Source organism: Odocoileus virginianus, chromosome 16 (assembly GCF_023699985.2).
Source record: "Odocoileus virginianus isolate 20LAN1187 ecotype Illinois chromosome 16, Ovbor_1.2, whole genome shotgun sequence".
In the NCBI taxonomy this organism is placed as follows: domain Eukaryota; kingdom Metazoa; phylum Chordata; class Mammalia; order Artiodactyla; family Cervidae; genus Odocoileus; species Odocoileus virginianus.
In genome coordinates, this window is record NC_069689.1 from 43,465,493 (window position 1) to 43,484,926 (window position 19,434).

A 19,434-nucleotide genomic window follows, 5' to 3' on the forward strand; every position below is an offset into this window, starting at 1 on the left:
GTGAGCAAATTTTTTCTATAAAGGGCCATAGAATAACTATTTTAGACTTTAAGAGCCATATATAGTCTCTGTTGCATGTTTTTCTTTGTTTTGTTCTATTTCTTTTACAATCCTTTAAAAATGTACCAAACCCAGCTTAGATCACTGGCTGTAGAAAAAGCTCTACAGGCCAGACTTTATCAGCGAGTGATAGTTGACAGGCTTCTCTCTTAAAATAACACATTATTATTATCATTATTATTAGCTTTTATGGATCTCGGAGTTGACTGACCTCATTTACATGGTTTTCACTCACGTGGTTACAGTCAGATGATAACTGGGCAGTAGGAGTTGGTGTTTTCTTGAAGGCTTCCTCAGGCACAGGGTTCAGGTGACACCCATGACATCAACTGCTTGATGCTGGTTGTTGGTTCCGACTGCTGCGGGCCTGTCAGCTGGATTGCATGCCCATGCCCCTTCACTGGCCTGACCTTCTCCTAGGACAGCAGATGGATTTCAAGGATGAGCAGTTCAAGAGAGAGCTTGGCAGATGCCATGTTTCCTTTTGTAACTCAGCTTCAGATGTCATAGCATGTCACGTCCAACCTCATTTTCTTCATTGGATCCAGGTCACTAAGGCCAGTTCATATTTAAGGAAAGGAAAATTAGCCTCCATTTCTTGTTGGGAGTACTTTCAAATAATTTATAAACATATTTTAAAAACACATACCATGGAAGTTCTCAGTCTAGAGAACCCTCTGAAAAGCTTCTGAGTATTGCTTTGTGATATTGGTTGATTTGTGATTTAGCAACAAAGGATCTCACCTAGAACTTTACTTTAATGTCTCAAAATCAACAGGCAAGCTTACCCTAGCCTCACAGACAGTTGAACATCAGGTTAGGGTTGAGTGATTGGGAGGCGGTGTGTTACTTTCCCACACACCCTCAACTTTAAAATCCTAGACATAAGAACTCATTCTCTTGCCAGCGTTTCTGGATTTCAAGGAGAATTAGTTACATGCATTTGGCATTTTCTTGATCTTGATATTTTGCTGAATTCAGCAGCTCACTGCAGAGGGCAGCCAATACCACGGTTTGCTGTCTTCAGAGAGTTGGGCTGCAAATAAACCAGTATTAGTAGACTTGACTATAAAAATTTCTTGTGGGTAAAATTTTTTCTGTACTTATGTTGACTGATCCTCATTTGGAGGGTTAAAGAAAACCTCAGCAAGCTATTGGAAGTTTGGGAGCTGGGTTTTTCATGGTTTTCAAAAGCATCGGTTGTAGTGTATTACTCTGGCTTAAATAGCTATCCCATCAGCTTGAACCTGTTACACAACCATCGTGTGGTGCCAAAGAGGAAAAGTCAGTTCCTTGTTGTTAGTCTGGCTCCAGACATCTGTCTAAAATTTGTAACTCTGCAGATTCACTTCTTAAGGACATTTTATTAGTCCAGATTTGTTGGGAATTTACTGTGGACCAAACAAGGTGCAGACAAGAGGCCCATTTCAAGAGTCAGACATTTTAGAGGTGCTGTGGGAGGCGGTTCGCCATCCAGTTGCTCTGTTCTTCCCAGTTGTTTTGTTGCACGTTTTGTGGTGAGATGAAGGACTGAGTGTGGAGAAAGCTGCTGGGTGGTGCCATCTGAAAGGGATCTGAAACCTGAGGAAGAGAACAGGGGTTTGACATCATATGTGTCTTTCTCTTTCTTCTCCTTTCCCATTATTCCCTCAGCCTCATGAATTTCCTTATGTGTTTGTACAACTGTGTTGCCAGTTCTCCTCTCCTCCAGTTCTTTTCAGGGAACTTACTTATAGCCATTTTTCAGTCAATGTCAGCAAGAGTTAACTGCTTTGATTTTCTAAACATTGCTACTGTCAACATTAGGTAGACACTCCAGTTGGCACTGGCCAAACTGCTTTAATCTAATTTCTTGGTTACCCTATTTATTTGCATTTTTCTTCAAAAGCATTTAAGTTTCAGGCTTATGTTTTTCACTTTGTATTCCCAGCTATTGTATTAAAATAATGGCTGCTATATTTGTGAATTATTGGATGTATCTCTCTACTTTATACAAATACCACCTGAAAATCATTCCCCAACCCAGGGATCCAACCCAGGTGTCCCTCATTGCAAGCGGATTCTTTACCAACTGAGCCACCAGGGAAGCCCATTCAGTGAAAAAGATCCTCCTAAGGTCAGATAAATGATTCCCCTGACTCCTGACAGTTTTTCTCCTTGAATAAAAAGAGCAGATATTGATTTAGTCCAAGATGGTTGATCTGAAGGGAAGGAACATGTTTCAGCTGATGTTTACACGTAGCAATGCTGGGTCATTCCTTCATTTCTTGAACTCATCACTGGATGTTGTGAGGAGCTCACAGATAGATGAGATGCAGTCCTAGCCTGCAGGAGTTCATGATGTCAGTAGAAGAGATCTTTGTATCCACCACCTTATTCATATATTTGAGAAGTATTAATACTGACCTGTATTTTTTTGACATTCCAAAAATAAAATAATAAAACATTTCTTTCAAATCAAAACTACAATAAGATATCTCCTCACACTGTTCAGAATGAATGGCTTACCATCTTTAAAAAGTCTACAAATAGCAAACGCTGGAGAGGATGAGGAGAAAAAGGACCCGTCGTGTATTTCTCTGCTGTCGGTGGGAATGTAAATTGGTGCAGCCAGTAAGGAGAACAATATGGAAGCTTCTTAAAAAACTAAAAGTAGAGCTACCATGTAATCTTACAATCCCACTCCTGGGCATATAGGAAAAGACGAAAATTCTAATTCAAAAAAATACGTGCACCTCTGTGTTCATAGCAGTACTATTTATAATAGTCACAACATGAAGGCAGCCTAATTTGTCCACTGACAAATTAATAGATAAAGAAGATGTGGTACATATATACAATGAAATATTACTTAGAAGTAAAAAAGAATGAAATAATACCATTGTAGCAATATGGATGGACTTAAAGAGATTATCATACTAAGCGAAATGTCAGACAAAGAAAGAAAAATATCATATCACTTACTTATCATATTACTTATGTAGAGTCTAAAAAATGATTCAAAGGAACTTACAAAGCAGAAACAGACTCACAAACGTAGAAAACAAAGTTACAGTTACTAAGGAGAAAGTGAGGGAGGGATAAATGAGTGATCTGAGATGAACAGATACATACTGCTATATTTAAAACAGGTAAAAGGCTAAGGCCTACAGAGGAATCGTATTCAATATCTTATAATAACCTATAATGGAAAAAAATGTGAAAAAGAATAGATACATATATATATAGCTAAATGACTTTGCTATCCACTTGAAACTAACACAGCATTGTGAATTAACTATACTTCAATTTTCAAATGGTTAAAAATAAAACATTTCTAACTGTGAAAAATAAACAACTTCCTCACCTACAAGGATACATATGCTAGTGGTAACTTTATTTCGCAACCATTGGTTCACGGGAACTTGGGCTTCATCTTTTGATGATCCAGGTCTCACTGGTATCAAAAAATGGTACCCTGAGAAGCCTCATATGAAAAAGAATTTTGTGGGCGATGAAGCAGTATAAACCCTTGAAATGGCTGTTAAAGAAAGAGGACAGTTTTTTTTTTCTCATATCTTGACTTTTATTCAGTTCGGAAGATGATTTAGACATTATCTTTTGCCACCATATTTATAAATGCTGTAAGATATCAAATCACTATATTCTAAATGAACTTGCTTGATGTTGAAGTTTTATGTTTTTTTCTTTTTTGCTCCTTAAATCAATATTGGTTTTATTACTTGTTACTTGCCTTTTTTTCTCGTCTACTTTTTTTAACTTTTTTCCTTTTATTTATTTATTTTCTTTTTTTTCTTTCTTTCTTTCTTTCTTTATTTTTTTATTAGTTGGAGGCTAATTACTTTACAACACTGTAGTGGTTTTCGTCACAACAGTTTTAACGAGACACAACAGAGCCAAAAGCCTCCAGCAGTGCTCTCAGGTGATGTCCATCAGAGGGAGACTAGAGTGAGGACACGATCATCTTTTTCTTTCCTCTTAACGCCTGAGGCCTCAGTTCTGAACAGTCAGTCAGGGGCAAGCCGGGGTCTGCCAGTGTCCCAGTCAGCGTCCACGCCCGCTTGGAGTGGCAGGGTCCTTCCCTCAGTCACCAGAGGAGACGAGGGACTGCGCCAGGCCAGAGGGCTCTGTTGTAGCCGGGGCTGCTCCCTGGGATCGCCCTGCAGACGCCTATCTCAGAACTAGACTTTCTAGTCACACGGCTTCTGGAGGAGACAACACAAGTCACCGGCAAGTGTTTGCTCAGAGTCTCGCTCGCGGGGGGCGGGGGGTGGGGGCGTGGGCAGAGGTGGGGGAGCTCCTCCCACACCCCACCGGCTTGGCACTTCTGCTGCTGCTTGTAAACTTATGAAAGACAACTACCACAGTCCATAGAACTTTAGAATGAGGGGCTTTATTCATTATTTAGTGCAACCCCTTTATTTGTTTGTTTGTATGGAAATCACTTCAAGCTTGCAGAATAATTTCAAGTATATTACAGAGAACTCACACCTGTTCCTTTTACCCAGATTTACCAATTAACATTTCCCTGGTTTGCTGTATTTATTTCTTTTTCTCTCTCAATACACACATACACGTACACGCTCAAGTGTGTGTGTTATGTGTATATATATATACACACACATATATACACACACATTTTTTTCTGAACCATTTAAAGTTGAAACCATCATGCCCTTTTAATCCTAAATAGATCAGTGTGTGTTTCCTAAGGACAAGGTCATTCTTCTACAGAATCTTCCATCAATTTTAAGAAAGGTAGCAATCTACCATCTGTGTTTTGGTTTTGTCGATTGATCTGATAATGCCTTTCGTTGCCTTTTTCCCCTCACTACCAGATTTGGCCAGGATCACATTTTGCATTCAGGTGTCATCTGCCTGAAATAGTCCTTCTTGTGCTAGGTACTTCTTGCCTTTCGTGTCATAGACATTGTTGAAGAATTGGGACTTGGTTTATTTTTCACGTGAGAAGTTAAAGATAGTTCTAGGATCGCACAGCTAGTTATGAAAGGATCAAGACTAGAAACAGGACATTTGAAACACAAAACAAGTATGTTTCCAACTAAGTTATTTAATTTGATAAGAGTAGACGTGGCTGCCTTGCCTAAGTTTTAGAAAGTTTTCTTCAGCTATTTGGTCACTTTGAAATATAAGCTGTCTCTAAAATGTAAGATAGGCAATTAAACACCTATAGAACCAATATTTGTTATCCTGTAAAGGCTTAATGCTTACACCCACAATTAGCAAGAAAAAAAGACCTTTAATTTTTTTTAGAAAAAAACAACTTTTGCTGGTTGCCTTATCCAGCCCAGCAAAACCAACTATTTATACCAACAATGTGATTTTTTCAAACCATGTAAACTTTAACAATTGAAAGAGTAAAGATGGGGAACAAAACCCAAAACAGAGAAAAGGCCAAGCTTTGCCATCCATAGGCACCATGGTAGTGTGTCCGTTTGGACAGGTTAAAGACCAGTGTACAGAGCAGAACTGAGGAGTATTCTCTGTGGAAAGGGAGATTCCATAGGCCCCACAAGGTGAATGTGCAAGTGTTTCTGTGTTCACACATGCCTGCACACCTGATACATGTGTGTTCAGGACACATACTTGATACACATGTGTTTGGGCCACACAAAATCTAGATGGGCAGATATGTTTTTTTCCTTCCTATTCTTCTTTTGGTAAAGGATGAGAAGAGTTAAGGCTGAGAGATTGGACTATCCTTCAGGTATCATTCTGGATCTCACACCCAAAGATCTCCCATGATTTCCACTTTTTGTTTCAGTTCAGCTTGTTACCTGCTGACTGTGTAAACCTGTGGAGCCTTAAAAAAATATTCATGGCCAGGTTCTAATTTAGACCAATTAAACTGGAATCAATAGACTGGACCCAAACACTGTGTTGCCCTCCATGTGTTATTAACTAGCCCTTTGCAGTCAGAAAGGGGGTGGTGGTGGAAAGCCATCTCATCATAGTGGTGGTCATAATAATGTTATAACTACCATTTTTGAGTGCTCACTGTATGTTAAGCTCTTCCCATTTGTCAACTCATTTAATTCTTATGACAACCTGATGAGGTGAGTTCTGTTTTATTACAGAAGAAACTGAAGCCCAGAGAAGCCAGTGACTTGCTGTAGATGAAACATCTACAAGGAAACCATGGTCCAAATGTAGCAGGCTCCAGCGCCCCTGCCATTGACTGACCTCTCCTCTCTGCGGTGGCTTCTCTCTCTGGAGCTGTTTGCATTCAATGGCAGACTCTTCCATTTCTAGAACTCTTAAGTTTGCAAAGCTTACTCTGTGTTTCTCTGGAGCCTCTCAGTCAGAGAGGTGGGGTTAGTTCCACCCAAGGAACAGGAGGTTGTGTAGGTTGCCAGGCAAAAAATAGCAGCCTCAGTCCCGGAGCCCAGCTCTGATGATGCTAGGCCAAGTATTGTTTTTGTTGTTCAATCGCTAAGTCGTGTCTGACTCTTTGAGACCCCATGGACTGCATACAACACACCAGGCTTCCCTATCCTTCACTGTATCCCAGAGTTTGCTCAAATTCCTGTCCACTGAGTCCGTGGTACTATCTGAACATCTCATCTTCTGCCACCTCCTTCTCCTTTTGCCTTTAGTCTTTCCCAGCATCAGTGTCCTTTCCAGTGAGTCAGCTTTTTATATCAGGTGGTCGAAGTATTGGAACTTCAGCTTCAGCATCAGTCCTTTCAATGGATATTCAGGTTAATCTTCAGGATTGACTTGTTTGATCTCCTTGCAGTCCAAGGGACTCTCAAGAGTCTTCTCCATCACCACAATTTGAAAGCAGCAATTCTTCAGTGCTCAGCCTTCCTTATGGTCCAGCTCTCACATCCATACATAACTATTGGAAAAGCCATAGCTTTGAGTATAAGGGCCTCTATTACTCTCCTTCCTAAAACCTGCAGAGCTTCCCAAAGCTCTTACAGGGAAGGCCACACCTCTGACCTTGGCTTCCTAGGCCAGTGGGAGATGACTGCATTCACCAATCCAGCTTCATCCAGCTTCCCAACCCACGTCACCCCTCCTCCTCCCCATCCCACCCCCTGCCCCCACCCACCTTGCCACACCGGTCTTCTTTTTAGCCCTTGAATTTTCCATAATGCCTCCACCTGAGAGTTTTGTACATGTCACTCTCTCCAACTCTGTCTCCCCTTCAGCTATAGAGAGAAGAGGGAAATCTCCCTTCAGTCAAAACCCTGGAATATTCTCCCTTATTCTTTTCTTTTTTTCTTTACGTGGACCACAGTTAGTTTAATTGTATGTTTAGGTAGTTTTTTACATTCTTGATAGGATGTACAAAGAAGGTATTTTTGAGTAGATTTCTTTGTTAATTTTGACATTGACAAATTCCCATTAGGGGGCCTTGTATGGGACCAGGTCCTGGAGTAGGTGATGGGAGAATACATGTGAGATGAAGGCGTCATGGCCACTGCCTGTGGAAAGCTTGCTGGCTAATGAGGAGTCAGCTCATATAAGAGCTTTCTCTGTAAGGCAGAGGAGTGAATCAGCCCAATGTTCTAAAGAAGCTTGTAGCAGAGGAGCCCTGAATAAAGTTATAAGAGGTGATCAGGAGATATTTTTTTGTAGATAAGTCCATGCTTTGATAGGTGAGAATTTCAGATGAAAAAAGGAAGTGCATTCTAGACTGAGAGAGTGCAGAATAAGGCACACTGTTGCTTAAAGACCCAGCAAATCATAATAGCAAATAGGCTTTATTTATATTATTTCCCTTAATCCCTGTGGATGCAGGGACCAAAATGTAAGCCCTACTAGCTCAGGAATTTCAGTCTGCTTTATTCATTCTGGCTCCCACAAAGTTTCTGGTATCATTTTGGTGCTTAACAAATATTTATTGAATGAATAAGGTAGGTACTCATTGCTTCCATTTTACAGTTTAGAATATACACAAAGAAGTGACTCAGCTTACATAGAGTCAGGATTTTAAGAAAATATTGGGGATATATTTTATAATGTTAGGGGTGAGAAAAACATTTTAAAGCATAATTGATAATATTGGTTACAGAAGTGTTTTAAAAATTTATTTGTCAAGAAAAATTATAAACAAAGTTGTAAAAGCAGACCATGTGATATTATTTAACATGATTAAAAAGTAATGTGTTATCCTTAATATATAAAGAGTATTTAGGAGTCAGCAGAAAAAGTAAACATCTCCCCCAAAATTGAACAGATACCACGAAGAAGAAGTTCACAAAGTACAAATCATAATAATAATTTAAAAAAACTCATATATATCTTCATTTCACAAGAAATAAAGATGTAAATATATAAGCAGTATAATGTTGTTTTAGGTAAAGGCTGACAGGCTACAATGTTGATCAAGATCCCAGGAAGCAGACACTCTCATATACTGGGTGTAAGAATATAAATTGGTGCAGTCTTGATGGAAAGCATTTAGCAATACACTCCAAAATATAAAATGAATATACTCTTTGATTCAGAATTTTAGCAACTTGGGAGGAAGTGAACAATTTAATCAAAATGTCTTCACAAGTAACATTCTCACAGTGTTCTTCATAATGTAGCAAAAATTTGGAAACAACTTAAATGTCTATCAGTAAGAGATTAGCTAAATAAATTATGATATCTATAAATGGATTTCTGTGCAGTTGTTACATAGAATGGTATATAGTAGGGGCTGGCAAATTGGCTCATGGGCAAAATCCAGTTCAGTGAACTATTTTGCTAGTAAAGTTTTATTGGCACACAGCCACACCTATTAATTGATACGTTGTTTATAGCTAGTTTCACACTGCAGTGGTCACTTGAGCAGTTGCAACAGAGACCAAATGGCCCAGAGGCCTGATATTTATTATTTGTCCCTATTAAAAAATGTTTGCTGATCCCTAATTTATAAATATGTTCATTGACATGGAAAGCTCTCTGTAACATCTTTGGTTGCTAAGTCGTGTCCAACTCTTTTTGTGACCCCATGGACTGTAGCCCACCATGCTCCTCAGTCCATAGGACTTCCCAGCAAGAATACTGGAGTGAATTGCCATTTCCTTCTCCAGGGGATCTTCCCAACTTAGAGATCAAAACTCTGCCTCCTGCATTGGCAGGCAGATTCTTTACCCCTGAGCCATCAGGGAAGCCCAAAAGCAGGGTACGAAATCACGAGCGTAGCGTGCTCCTGTTATATAAGATCATATGGTAACAGGGAAGGGAAAACACTTTATAAAAATGTGTTTTTAAGAAAGATGCTTTGAATTATGTTTACCAGACATAGCATGTACTGGGTTACCTGTGAGTTGTGAGATTTTAAGTGATTTTTACTTTAACCTCTTTATATTTTCTGTAATTCCTAAGTTTCTAAAAAAAAATTATGTATGTAAAATGGATAAATGACTATTATATTGAGTTCAGAGTTCATATCATTGCTTTTTGAATAAAAGTCTTGAATTAACAACTCACAAAAAAAGGAAATAGAACTACTAAGGGAACTGTCAAAGGTTGCAAATAATGCAAGCTCAAATTGTTTTATTTTTTAAATTAGCAAATTTTAAACCCAATTGGTGCTGGCTGGAGGGTTTAATAAAACTCTTCTTTTATAAATTGCTTACAATTTTGGAAAATAATATGGCAAAGTCTTAATACCTTTTAATATAACCTTGAACTTCTGTACTTTTAATGTATACTTTGGAGTAGTATTCTCATGTTTAGGAACATACATATCTAAAGAAACCACCTTTGATTTGGGAAATTGTTCAAACACCTGTTGCAGGAAGGGGGAAAATGGGCTCTTGTCTAACACTCAGAAATCGATTGTCCGAGGAGACACATGTGCTGACAAAGCAAGAGACTTTACTAGGAAGGGGCGTGCGCGCGGAGAGCAGCAGGTGAGGGGACCCAGGAGGACTGCTCTGCCACGTGGCTCTCAGCCTCGGGTTTCTTGGTGATGGGGTTAGTTTCCCGGTTGTCTTTAGTCAATCATCCTTACTCAGAGTCCTTCCTGCTGGTGCATGCATCACTCAGCCAAGAGGGATGCCAGAGAGGATTCGGGGAGGTGGTCAGACATGTGGTGTCTCCTTTTGATCTTTCCTGAACTCTTCTGCTTGGTGGTGACTTATTAGTTCCGTGTTCCTTACCAGAACCTCCTGTCATAAAATAACTCATGCAAATGGTGGCTCTGGTGCCTGGCCAGGGTGGGCGGGTTCAGTCAGTGTGCTTCCCCTAACAACTCCCCCCTGAGAGACTTCATACTCAAGATACTTCTTGGGAACTGGAGTGGAGGTCTCTTTCTTCTGTAACTTCTTGGTAGTGTGCATGAGCATGGACCTGCCTAGCAGAGCAGAAGTCTCTCTTAACCTCAGTCAAGGTATTCTTTGCCTGAAACCAGCATTCATCCTTGTAGGAACAACAATTTAGCCTGAAACTGTTGGCCCCTGTCAGAGATGATACAGACAGGGACCAAACAGGAGGCCTAAATGGATGGTGGTCATCACTGGGCCTCAGAAACAGAAGGCAACATTTGGGGTGAGGGCTGCAGGGTGTGTGACTTTCTTCTGATTGGTTGGTGGTGGACAACAGAGTGGTACTCCAGGAATCTTGTGTTCAGCCTGAAGTTACCATCCTCCACTTGGATGGGGGCCCTGTTCTGCAGAAGGACTCAAAGATATTGTTATGCATATTTCTTGAGTAGGAACCAGGACTCTGCCTCAAGGCTGTTCCACCGTTTGATTGCTCCTCCTCTGTTTCTGTATCCCTCCCTTCCCTGATCAGCAACTGTTTGAATCTGCCTTTCGGGACTCAGGGAAGGTCAAGGAGGCTGAATGAAGCCTAGATCCTACAGACAAGAAATGAAGAACACAAAACAGATCTGTACTCTAGAGCCCCACAGAATTCTGCTTAGTTTTAATTCAGGGAATTGTGAAACTATGACTCTGATAACTTCCTGTCAAAATGGGGCATAGGACTGCCTCAGTTTCGAGAACAGACACTGAACTGGAAGTATTTCTGAGTTCCAAGTCCTAGATCTAAGTTTTGTATGATTAAAATCTCAATCTCTTGGTCTCCCATTTTGGTGTAACAGACCCAACTAGAAGGAATTGGAGTGACAACTGGAATTTTAATAGACAGAATAAATCTCATTTCTTTTCAGAAGAATAAGCATGAAACCAGGTCTGGACCTGGCACTTTGGGGACACTGTAGCCAGGTAGCCAGTTGCCTAGTTTTATAAAAAGTAAAGTTGCAGTTACTAGCTTCCTACAGACATTGTTCTGAGAATTAGTCTGAAATTACACCCATACTGTGACCTACTTATTTCCATGGATGTCTGAACCATAGCTACTCTATTTTGAATTTTAATTGTGATATTCTCCTTAATAGCCAAAGCAGATATTGCAATTAACAATGTTAGTGTTTTTCTAGGTATAAGAAAATGCAAGGATTGGGATTCATAAAATCTTTTCCTGAAAATATCTATCTGAAGGACTGTTCTTCCAGTTTTTCACAGAGCACAGAGTGCCTCATTTTTTTATCTCCACCCTGAACTCCTTTTAGGGGTGTTAAACGTCAGCAGCTGCAGTGGCTATGATTTGATCTTCGTAGAGGTAGATGGTATGTGCCAGTTTTCAGTTGATAGGGCCCCTTCCTGGTCATAAGCTTGACCATGATTTGGGGGCACATCTCATGACCATTTTGTCCCACGGTACTGAGAATGCTGACAGTTCCCAGGTCTGGCAGAGATTTCTCTGACAGGCCTTTCAATGTGCTATTACTGGACTAGGCCATAAAGCAGTATCCAGAATTCTCTGGACCACCTGTCTTACTAGCCTTTTGGTCCAGGAAAACATTCCCTCTTGTTGCTTCTTCCCACATCTAGAGTTATATTGTTATCATCATCAATCTCATATGAAACTATATATTATTTTATCAGAGGCTCAGTCACACACTTGGTAATGTAAGAAACAGCAATTTTGTAAAAAAGGCGAAATACAAATAACATAGCCAGCAGTGTTAGTAAAGTCATAAGTAAGAATTAAGCTAGAGCTTCCATTAGAAGCAGCCCAGTATATCCCAGGTCATCTGACTTAGTCTATTCCATACAAATCCTTATCTTCCATGGAAATTATATATTGGCACTGTCTATAAGGTACATAACCCAGTTTCCTAGTGTTACTAGATTGATTATTCTTAGTATGACTTAATTGTTCCCAGCATAGAGGAGACTTTAAACCTAAATTATCATAGCCTGGTGATGTCTATATGAATCCATCCTGTAATTGTGGGAGATTTTTTTCCTTTGCTGAAACTTTGCTTGTTGATCTGATTGAGCTTGAGTAATAGAAGAAAACTCAAATTTATGGCCAGGGTCAAAGCAGGCATTATTAATTGGCCAGGTGAGGAGATCCCATCCAGTAGTATCAGTAGTGACCTGAATGAACATGACTATAATTTTCCTTTTAAAGTCAATTTCCTCAGGGCCAACCAATTTGAGCTTTGGCTTGAAGAAATTCACCAAGGTAACCCAGAACTGGACACATGTAATTGGCCACAATTCCAACAATTGGACTGATTTCTAAAATTAGCATAGGATCAGGCCTAGGATAGAAAAGCTTTTGATTTATATGCAAAGGTCCAAGAAGTTGAGAAAACATTATAAATGGTCATATGAATCAGGTGCAACATCTTGGGCAAACTGTCTCTCTCTGATGTTGTCTTCTTCTCATCCTGGTGTAGTGCAGTTTCTCCTCATGTCATTTTATGGTGAGACCAGGTCAGCTGTCCTCTCTATAGACTAGTCCAGTGTAAGGGCCTTTGGAAGTGGGAATTAATCTAAGGGTCAGTTTACCTTCAATTTCACTGTGAATGAGCTAGTTAAGAGCACCTGATAAAAAGGTCCTTCCATCCAGATTGGAGACAGTCTATTAAATTATGTCCTTTTCCAGTCCTGATTGTAGGCTGTGAGGCATCTGTTCTTCGTCCAAAGATAGATTACTAAGATAAGCTTCAGAAACAAACTTAGGGTGTCTCTTAATAATTCAAGTAAATTTTGCATTAATATACCTAACATCAAAGAACTATCCAGGAAATGGATCTTAGTAGATACAGACCTTCATTAACAAACTGGGATTTAACATTTATTGAAACATCTTTTTCTCCCTAAAATCACCCTCATTTTTACCAAGTATAACCAAATTAAGACTAGTTTGTTTGCAAAATAGTTCTGGTCTCAATAAACCTGACCTGATGATTTATATAACCATAATTGATCATAGACTTTTTGCTTTGCTGAAACTTTTATAGAGTCTCAGACCGAAAAAAATCTTTCAGGGCTAGGAAAGTCATGCCAAAGGCTTATCACAGATTTTGCCTAACAAATCTGGGTGAAGTCTTCACTTTTCAAGGTCTCAAAAATTCCTTGAGATTTCTGTACTTGCTAGTGACATAACCTTCCTAACTTATCTGGTAAAGTTATTGGAAACCTAAGAGTTTCCAATCTCTGGAGGGGTCAGATAGAAAAGATAATAATTTCCATTTGTTTATAATTTTACCAAATTAATGCCATAATTAGCTTGAGGTGAATATTCCCCCTACTTACTGATTCAGACCTGTAAATTTTTTCAGATAGAAACCATAAAAGTTATAAGCATATTCACCAGTTCAGTCCTTTTGTTAACCTTTGTAAAGTCATCAGGTTTCCCATTAGAATACCAGAACATGACAGAATTTTAGGAACTCCATATAAGTTCTGCTGCTGCTGCTGCTAAGTCTCTTCAGTCATGTCCAACTCTGTGCGACCCTTTAGATAGCAGCCCACCAGCCTCCCCCGTCTCCAGGATTCTCCATGCAAGAATACTGGAGTGGGTCGCCATTTCCTTCTCCAATGCATGAAAGTGAAAAGTGAAAGTGGAGTTGCTCACTCATGTCCGACTCCCAGCGACCCCATGGACTGCAACCTACCAGGCTCCTCCATCCATGGGATTTTCCAGGCAAAAGTACTGGAGTGGGGTGCCATTGCCTTCTCCGCACGTAAGTTCTAGGATATCTATATTAGTAGCATTTATCATACAATATAACCTGAGAGGATTTATTATGCATTTGATAATAATTCCTTTGTAATTTAACCAACCAAATAAACACAACTAGTTTAATATATCTCTCTTTAGGATGTTTCAGGGGCCCTCTGAAGCATCCCAAAGTTAACTAGAGGTCAAAAAACTTCAATAGAATTTGATTTAGGAAATTTTGTCCCCCCAAAATCAAAAGGGTTTAGAACAGTCAGTCAGATTTAGCCAATGCTGGTGGGTGTGTCACTTAGCTTGCATGTGTCACAATGGGTGTACATACCAAGGCTCAAAGTCTAGTGAAAGTGGATTCTGCCATTGTGGACTTCATTGGTTCTAACCAGTTTTCCTGTGGCTAAGTCATTCCAAACAGAATCTACTTACCCAACTAATTGTAATCCAATCTTAGAAAATCCTTATCATGCATAACTCACTCATTTCACTGCTTTTTCATTTCTCACACCTTTACAAATTAATCTCAACAATATTATCCAGAGACAAAGACACATACTGAGACACACACATACCCAGATAGCCACAGCACAAGATTTGGCTTCGTTTCCTAAACTTAGTCATGAATCAGATGTTACAATATAAAATTCACTAGTTTATAAATAACAGTTGGGATAAATAGCATATTTAAAAGCTTCTTCCCATTTGCCCTTCAGTCTTAAGAATTAGAGATGGTCTAGATTAGTGTCCCTGAGAGCCTGATCTCAAGGCAAGGAAGAGAAAATCAAGCTCTAACAAAACAGCATCAGGTCTAAACAAAATGGCAGCCACACAAAGCAAAATGGCCATCATAAATCACAACACAGAACACATACATATACCCAACCATCCCAGTCAGACACTCCCTTAAATGCAAGATTATATTCTCTCAGAAAACCTCCTATAGAGACAGAACTTCAGATCCAAGTTCTAACAGAGTGAATGAAAGTAATCTCAAGTCTTCACAGATTTCAAAGGGAGAAAAGGAAGCCAGGCTGAAAGAAGAGGGGGTAGGAGGCGGGATGGGGGAGCAAAAGGGGTGACCTTATAGACGTCTCTTGCCACCTGCAGATACCCAGGTGTTATGGGACTTCTGGACCTCCAGAGAAGGGAGGACTAGAAATCGGCCCTACTTAGAAACCAGGCCAGACCAGAACAGAACCAGTATTCGAGTTCTCTCCCAAGCAGAGGTCATTGGCCTCTGATCCTCAGCTCAGTCTGAGGTCCTTCGAGCAGATTCCTGTGTCTAAGACTGGGGGACTAGAAAAAATGGTAGGATAGGAAGGGTTAAGGAGAGGGAAGGTGAGAGAGGTCAGTAAAGTCTCTTGTTCCTTACCCGGTCTGGGCACCCTGGCCAGTTGTCTGCGTCAGGAGGAGACCAAGGACAAAAGGGTCCCGGTTGGAGCTGCTGGGTCTGGTCCATCGGCAGGCAAGCTGGTCCCCAAGCACCCTGAGTGGTCAGGATGTCAGTTGAGTACCCAAGTGGTCAGGATGTCAGTCGTGGTGAAGAAGAGTCCCCACCAGAGTCACTACTTGTTGCAAGAAGGGGGACCCTTTCCAGGGCCCAGAAGCAGGCTCTTGTTTAACAGTCAGAAACGAATTGTCTGAGGAGACACATGTGCTGACAGAGCAAGAGGTTCTGTTGGGAAAGGGCCCCCGGGCTGAGAGCAGTCAGCTGAGGGAGCCCAGGGAGCTGCTCTGCCCCGTGGCTCACAGTCTCAGGTTTTATGGTGATGGGATTAGTTTCTGGGTTGTCTCTGACAAATCATCCTGACTCAGAGTCCTTCCTGGTGGTGCGCACATTGCTCTGCCAGGATGGATGCCAGTGACGAGGATTCTGGGATGTGGTCAGGCACATTATGTCTCCTTTTCACCTTTCCCGAACTCTTCCGGTTGGTGGTGGCTATTAGTTCCATGTTCCTTACCAGGACCTCCTGTCGTAAAACATCTCATGCGAATGGTGACTATGGTGCCTGGCCAGGGTTGGCGGATTCAGTCAGTGTGCTTCCCCTAACATGCCAAATTGTTCAAACAGTGTAAACTTTTTTTTTAAAGAACATAAAGTGGGGGTTTATTTAAGTAAGGATACGCTCTCAGGGAGAGTGAGCAGGCAGGTGAGGAGCTGCCACACTGGATTTCTTTGGTAAACTGGTTATGATGGGCATAGTAATGAAGAGGCAGAATATTCACTAAGGAGGAATTTGGGGGGGCATCTTCCCCAATTTTCATGCCTGCTCCATTTTCCTGAGAGGAGGAGGGATTTTTGTCCTTATTTAGCTTAGAAGTGTCAGTGCATGATGGGTACTTCTTATCTATAAGGCTAATTTTATTTTTAATAAGATCATAATGAGCAAAGGTTACATTTGGACGCAGGAGATTCCCACCTTTTCCCACCGTTCTTTGTCTTCTGTTCAGACCCTTATCACCCAATTTCATATCAGTCTGAAGATTTCTGCTTTGCTTTGTCTGCCTATGGACCCCTGCTGTTTACAAGCTGCGTGATTTCCTGCCACCTGGTCCCTGTCCCCATTTCTCTGCTCATATCTAGCTACCTGCATGCTATAAGATTTCCCCCTCAAGGTGTCTGGATTCTTAAAACCTTAAAAGTGGCAGAGGGACTTATGGTCCATCTTCTGTAACTGCTTCAAGCTGACCATGGGCTACCTGTGGGTCCAGATCTCCTTGCTGTTTGTCAGAGATAGGGTTCTAGGGATTGTGTGTAAACTGTTTTTGATTTAAAGCTAAATGAAACTGGACATAAGATCCCATAAGTGATACTTTTACTACAATGGCGAAGTCTCTACAGAATAATAATAAGTGCTGCTGAAGATGAGCAGCAACTGGCATTCTCATTCTTTGCTGATTGGGATGCAAAATAGCCATCTTGGAAAACAAGTTTTCAGTTTCTTGGAAAGTTAAGCATATGCTTGGCAGTGTGATACCCAATAATCCCACCTGTATGTATTTACCCTTGAAAAATGAAAACTCATGTGCACACAAAAACATATATATTACATAAATATTTAAAGCAGTTCTGTCCACAGTTGTTAAAAACTGGAAACAATGCAAATGGTCACTAATGGGTATACCCACACAATGGAATACCACTCACTAGTTTAAAAAAATAGTGCCATTGATCCCCACAACAACTTGCATGGCTCTCAGAGGCTCTGTGCTGAGTGAAAGAAGGCAATCTCAAAAGCTGACACACTGTGTGATTCCATGTATTTGGCCTTCTTGACAAGACGAAATTAAAGGGGTAGGGAATAGATAAGTGGTTGCCAAGTGCTAGGCCTGGGGGTATGACTATAAAGGTTTGGGGGTTGATGGAACCACTCCGTCTCTGTATTGTGGTGGTGGTTACACAAATCTATGCTGTTATTGTAATTTGTAGAACTGCACACCCCCAAATAGTCAATTTTACTATATGTTAATTTAAAAATAAAATTTAAATATATGTAATAAAAATTAGAAGATAATGCACAAAATTGCAGTATAATTTTTTAAAATTGTAATTCTGTGGGCAACTTTCTTATTTTTCCAATTTTGTATGAACAAACTATTTTTATAATTCAATGTCTAAACAGCAATGTTTGCAGTTTGGGAAGACAAATTGCCTTCATGCTGCAATTGTATCTGAAGGCACTGTGCATCCTGGTCATTGAGGGCAGTTCATATTGCGTCCAGGAGTCTGTTTATGCAATTAATAAACTATTCAATTCACTTTAGAAAGTGGAAGTAAAAGTAATAATAGAATTTTTGCTTCTTTAAAAGTCTGTTTTATCCAGATAATTTACTCACATAGAATTTCCCATTCACTTTTGATGCCAAATAAATGAGACTGTGCCCAAAAGGTAATAATAACCCATGCACACATGCAGTATCTCGTATTCTCCAATCCCAGGAAGGTGAGTGGGGTTAGTATATACAGTTCTCTTTGCAGAGAGGAAACTGAGGTAGAGGAACATTTGTGACTTTCCAAAAATGATACAAAAGGTGATATTACTATATTGTTTTCTTTTGAGTCTTTCCTGCACATTATTAGAAATGAAATAAATGTTGTATGTCTTGGGAGAAAAAATACTTATTTCCTCACTGAAAATTCAGAAGTTCTTTGACTGTAACGAAACATTCTCATTTGTTTGGTTTTTCAGGATTTTATATTGCACACTGATTCTGCCTCTGCACTACCTTCAACCTTTCTTTTCATACATCTTCCTCAACCTACAGCTCATGGTCCTGCAAGTTCTTAATCTTTATTGGAGTTACTTCATCCTGAAGATGCTCAAAAGAAGTATATTCACGAAGGTAAGGGCCGTTCAGGTTTTATTGCTCTTAGCAAGTAGATTTCATTGCCAGAACAAAGGTGAGGCCCGGATGATGGAACATTCTACTTAATTTATACTTAACCAGAATTTTTTCTTGATTTGATTGTTTTGATGAGAATTTCTCCAAAATATTTTTTAAAATATTATAACAGAGATTGAGAATTTGTCTTTTCAAGTTCTTTATGTCTGACAGGCCCCTAGTAAGTAATTTTGAACATACAAATGAATAAACAATTTTGGGAAAGAAGTCACAGCATTTTGGATGGCCAGTTGCAAAATAATTTATGAATCTGTTTATGGTCATTAAGTAGATTTCCAAGGTGTTCTTAAGAAATTGCTTTTATTAGAGGACAAGGATTTTCTGGAAAATTTTTATTCAAGAATTGATTGCTGCTTCTTGAAGAAAGTCCTAACGAGTCTAAATTTGCTCCAGTTTGGGGCAGGCTTTATGGTGACAGTTCAATGCTGTTTCAGATCCTTAGTTCACCTTGGCTGATCGTCCAGTTTGTGCATAATGCTCTCCCCCTGAGCTTTCTTCTCTCTGAAATTTTGTCCATCATTTGCTGATACTCTTTTTCTGAAACTATTTTCTTCCCTAAGAAATGAATAATACATTTTAGACAATGGAAGGGAATTTTTTTGTTTGTTTCATTTAGAATTCTAGTTTTTAATTTCAGAACAGAGGAGGAGATGGCTTCAAGAAATGAATAAGACACAATCGTTGCTTTTGGGGAAACAACCCAGAATCTAGTTGGGGAATATTCATCTACTAGCAACTGTATTTGTTATATAGAATGTCCTGTGCTGAAGAGAGGTCCCAGAAACTTGCTGTGAAAAACAAAAGAGAAATTGACTCAAGGTGACCAGGGAAAGTTTGGTTGTATAGATGAAATTTGACTGGAATTTTTAAGGCAAGTTAAAAAAAAATCAAGTCATAACTCCTTCCTTGCCTGGAAGTCATACACATGAGGGAATTTTAATTATAAATCTTTCAAGGTGAAAGTTA

General features: G+C 39.8%; 1 protein-coding gene across 3 annotated transcripts in view; it reads left to right on the plus strand.

The window, feature by feature from the left end:
- Nucleotides 1-19,434, plus strand: part of CERS3 (ceramide synthase 3) — a 153,421-nt gene that overhangs the window by 81,918 nt on the left and 52,069 nt on the right. For all 3 annotated transcript variants that reach the window (XM_070478140.1, XM_070478141.1, XM_070478142.1), the window contains exon 10: nucleotides 18,255-18,408. In XM_070478140.1, coding sequence (XP_070334241.1) covers nucleotides 18,255-18,408 — 154 coding nt within the window. The remainder of the gene's footprint in view (nucleotides 1-18,254; nucleotides 18,409-19,434) is intronic.